Source organism: Phyllobates terribilis, unplaced genomic scaffold (assembly GCF_046119375.1).
Source record: "Phyllobates terribilis strain yellow unplaced genomic scaffold, ASM4611937v1 Scaffold_2__4_contigs__length_985480577, whole genome shotgun sequence".
NCBI classification, from domain to species: domain Eukaryota; kingdom Metazoa; phylum Chordata; class Amphibia; order Anura; family Dendrobatidae; genus Phyllobates; species Phyllobates terribilis.
The window spans coordinates 945,109,957-945,113,794 of record NW_027362762.1 but is presented as its reverse complement, the minus strand read 5'-3'; the positions used below and the strand labels follow the sequence as shown (position 1 = coordinate 945,113,794).

The window sequence follows — 3,838 nt, the reverse complement described above, 5'->3', positions numbered from 1 at the left end:
TGATGTTTTGGGGATGTGTGAGCTACAAAGGCACAGGAAACTTGGTAAAAGTTGAAGGAAAGATGAATGCAGCTCGTTAAAAGCAAATACTGGAGGCAAATTTGCACTCATCAGCCCAGAAGCTGCGCATGCGACGTACTTGGACGTTTCAACATGACAACGATCCACAACACAAGGCCAAGTCGACATGTCATTGGCTACAGCAGAACAAAGTGAAGGTTCTGGAGTGGCCATCTCAGTCTCCTGACCTCAATATCATTGAGCCACTCTGGTAAGATCTCAAGTGCGCAGTTCATGCTAGACAGCCCAGGAATTTACAGGAACTGGAGGCTTTTTGCCAAAAAGAATGGGCAGCTTTACCATCTGAGAAAATAAAGAACCTCATCCACAACTACCACAAAAGACTTCAAGCTGTCATTGATGTTAGAGGGGGCAATACACGGTATTAAGAACTGGGGTATGTGAACTTTTGATCAGGGTCATTTGGATGTTTTTTGGTTGTCATTAAGATTTAAAAAGAGAAAACACAGTAGTTTGACAATAAATGGCTTCACCCAACCAATAACTATGAGTGGAGAAAAAGGTTTCTTGTTATCATTCATATTCTCTGAACAAGGCCAAGAAAGCAAAAATTCTGCCGGGGTATGTAAACTTTTGAGTACAACTCCATGTAAAACGGCGCTCCAACTTACATCTTTTCTTGTAAAGAGTTCTAAACCCAATATAACGTCAAACCAAACAAATAGAAACATCTCGTTTTCAGTGGTCATGTACTACTCTCCCATCTGTGAAACAGCTCTGTTATTTTTTGTGCCCACGTATATTATTTGGCTTTTTTTTATCAGTATGCCCAAAATCTACAATCATTCTACTTTATAAATTGTATTTTACTTCTCTTCTACTATTCCATATGTGGTACATCTATAAACAGTCTTAGCAAATACAATAATCTGTCTGCAAAGTGCATGCAAGACGAAATTAAGAGCAGGATTATGTGCAAAAATAGCAGCTCCCTTAGTAAACACTTCTCATCAGAAATCCAAATATCTCGGATGTATATAAATGTTCAGCGGGTCCGGATAATAAGCATCTATTATACTGACTACAATGTCGCTGCACGTGCTCTCAGCCTTCGCCCTCATCATCCTCTCCGCGCAGTTTCTGCATGCTGGAGCTGGTCCGGTCATTAGTAAGTATGATGTTTTTTATTAGAATTTCGAACCATTATTCTTTACTCATCATCTGCAGAAAAACCAGGGAATTTAGTTGATAACCCTCAATACTGCTCATGTAAAATATACATTCTACACAGTCAAAAAAAATCCTGCAGATCCTAAAAACGCTTTAAGATCTGTGCTCATACACTTGCGCCATATGGGTGAAGGGGGTTTCATGGAGCACGTTCATGAGCTGTGTTATAGACAATATTTGACCCAAATTGTAACTGCAGCGATTGGAGCTTAACCCCCTTGATGCTTTAGTGAATACGGACTTCGGCATCTAAGTGGTTAGTTCCCCTATCAGCCCCTGTGTTGGCTTCATGTATGGGCATTACCACATTACGACTGCACATAACTTATCTTTTTTTTTTTTGAAGATGAAGCTCAGTGCACTTTGACGCCACGTGAGAGGACAGACTGTGGCTTCGGGGGTATCAATCAGCAGGACTGTATCAGAAGAGGATGCTGCTTCGATTCACGGATCAGTGGGGTTATTTGGTGTTACAAAGTCCCTGAAGTTGTGGCTCCAGAAATAGTTCCTGAGCCTCAGGTCCCAGAGATACAACCCGAGCCTCAGGTCGAGGAAATAGATCCTGAGCCTCAGGTAGAGGAGGTAGACCCCGAGCCTCAGGTAGAGGTGGTAGACCCCGAGCCTCAGGTAGAGGTGGTAGACACCGAGCCTCAGGAAGAGGAACAAGACCTCGAGCCTCAAGTAGAGGAAGTAGACCTCGAGCCTCAGGTAGAGGTGGTAGACCCCGAGCCTCAGGAAGAGGTGGTAGACACCGAGCCTCAGGAAGAGGAAGAAGACCTTGAGCCTCAAGTAGAGGAAGTAGACCTCGAGCCTCAGGTAGAGGTGGTAGACCCCGAGCCTCAGGTAGAGGTGGTCGAGCCTCAGGTAGAGGAAGAAAACCTCGAGCCTCAGGTAGAGGAAGAAAACCCCGAGCCTCAGGAACAGGAAGAAGACCTCGAGCCTCAGGAACAGGAAGAAGACCTCAAGCCTCAGGAAGAGGAAGATGACCTCAAGCCTCAGGTAGAGGAAGTAGACCTCGAGCCTCAGGTAGAGGAAGTAGACCCTGAGCCTCAGGTAGAGGAAGAAGACCTTGAGCCTCAAGTTGAGGAAATAGACCCCGAGCCTCAGATTGAAGAAGTCCCCGAGTCTCAGCTTCCAGAGTTGGTCCCCGAGGTTCAACCCCAAGAAATAGAGACCCAGGAAAATGTGGAAGCAGAACAAGAGTCTCAACAAGTAGAGGAAGAGGAAGGTAAGCAGAGATGCTGCATAGGAATTACTGTATATATCAGACATTTACAATGTGAGAAATAAGACTCATAGAGGTGGTGAATATGGCTGACAATGTTATGGTGGCAGGGACTATGTGTAGCACAATCATAATGGGCTGACTATGAATGCCAATGTTATGGGGGGACTTACGGTGACAATTTCATGGTGGGAGCTCTGGATGATAATTTTTCAAGGGCACTTATGTTATAAAGACAATGATTTTTCTGACAATGCCATGGAATCATTGACATCTGGAAATGTCTTAAAGGGAACCTGTCACCAGGTTTTTAAGAGCAGTATGATGTAGAGGCAGAGACCCTGATTCTAGTGATGCATCACTTACTGAAGTGCTTGCTGTCATTTTAATAAAATCCCTGTTTTATATGCTGTGGATCTAGCAGAGCTTAGAATGCTGAGATCTGTATAACCCCACCCACACCACTGATTGGCTGCTTTTTGTGTACACTACGTATAGGCAGAAAGCTGCCAATCAGTGTTGTGGGCGGGGTTACACAGAGCAGAAGGACTATATGGCACGAGACACCTAGTCTTCTTGTGATAATCGCCTTTTGATAAAACACTGATTTTATTAAAACTACAACACGCAGCCCAGTAACTGATACGTCACTGGAATCAGGGTCTCTACCCCAGCATTATCCTACTTTTAAATTAAGTAGGAAAAACCTGGCGACAGATTCCCTTTAAGGACACTGACTATGTCTAGTAATGTTAAGAGGATGCTGATTACGCCTGAGCGACCATGTATGAAAATTTTATTGAAGCAAGGTCTAGTACTGTCATGGAGAGGCTTTGTATGATTTAGTAATCTGGAGACCAGGGCTTAAATCTAAAAGGAGCATATTAAGTTCTACAATAAGTAATCTGACTTCATGGTTCTGTGTCTTAGATGTTTTCCATCTTTATCTTATATCTTTTACTTGTTTCTTTCAGTTTGCATTGAGTGAAGTCCTTAATCGTCGTTGGAACTACAATGACCAGCCCTCCCAGGATTCAGCTCCCATAATAACTCTGTTTTCTTAGAAATAAAAAAATATCTTCTTCTGGAGTCACCTTGTGTTTTTTTCTTTCTTCAACCTTGGTAATTTTTCAATGACCTTACTGGGGCTTACTTTTACACTGACGTTTGGAACGACCTCCATACAGTATAATGGGCCCCACATAGTCCTCCATACAGTATAATGGGCCCCACAAAGTTCTCCATACAGAACCCCAACAGTGAATTCCTCCACAGTACCCTCCACATGTATGGTATGATGACCCTACTGTACCGGCAGCAAAGCATGGTGACCCATCACAGTATGATGCCCCAACTGTGATC

At 43.5% G+C, this 3,838-nt stretch overlaps 1 protein-coding gene across 1 annotated transcript; it reads left to right on the top strand.

The window, feature by feature from the left end:
* Window positions 1-1,039: 1,039 nt before the first annotated feature.
* Window positions 1,040-3,565, top strand: LOC141238923 (uncharacterized). Its single transcript, XM_073668491.1, has 3 exons — window positions 1,040-1,189; window positions 1,598-2,479; window positions 3,451-3,565. Exons 1-3 carry the CDS (start codon window positions 1,108-1,110, stop codon window positions 3,462-3,464), a joined length of 978 nt encoding a protein of 325 aa, XP_073524592.1. The 5' UTR covers window positions 1,040-1,107; the 3' UTR covers window positions 3,465-3,565.
* The last annotated feature ends 273 nt before the right edge of the window (window positions 3,566-3,838 follow it).

Coding starts and splice junctions, on each gene's coding strand:
- LOC141238923 (XM_073668491.1), top strand. CDS start 1,108: ATGTCGCTGCACGTGCTCTCAGCCTTCGCCCTCATCATCCTCTCCGCG. Junction 1,190..1,597: donor TGGAGCTGGTCCGGTCATTA/GTAAGTATGATG, acceptor TTTTTTTTGAAG/ATGAAGCTCAGTGCACTTTG.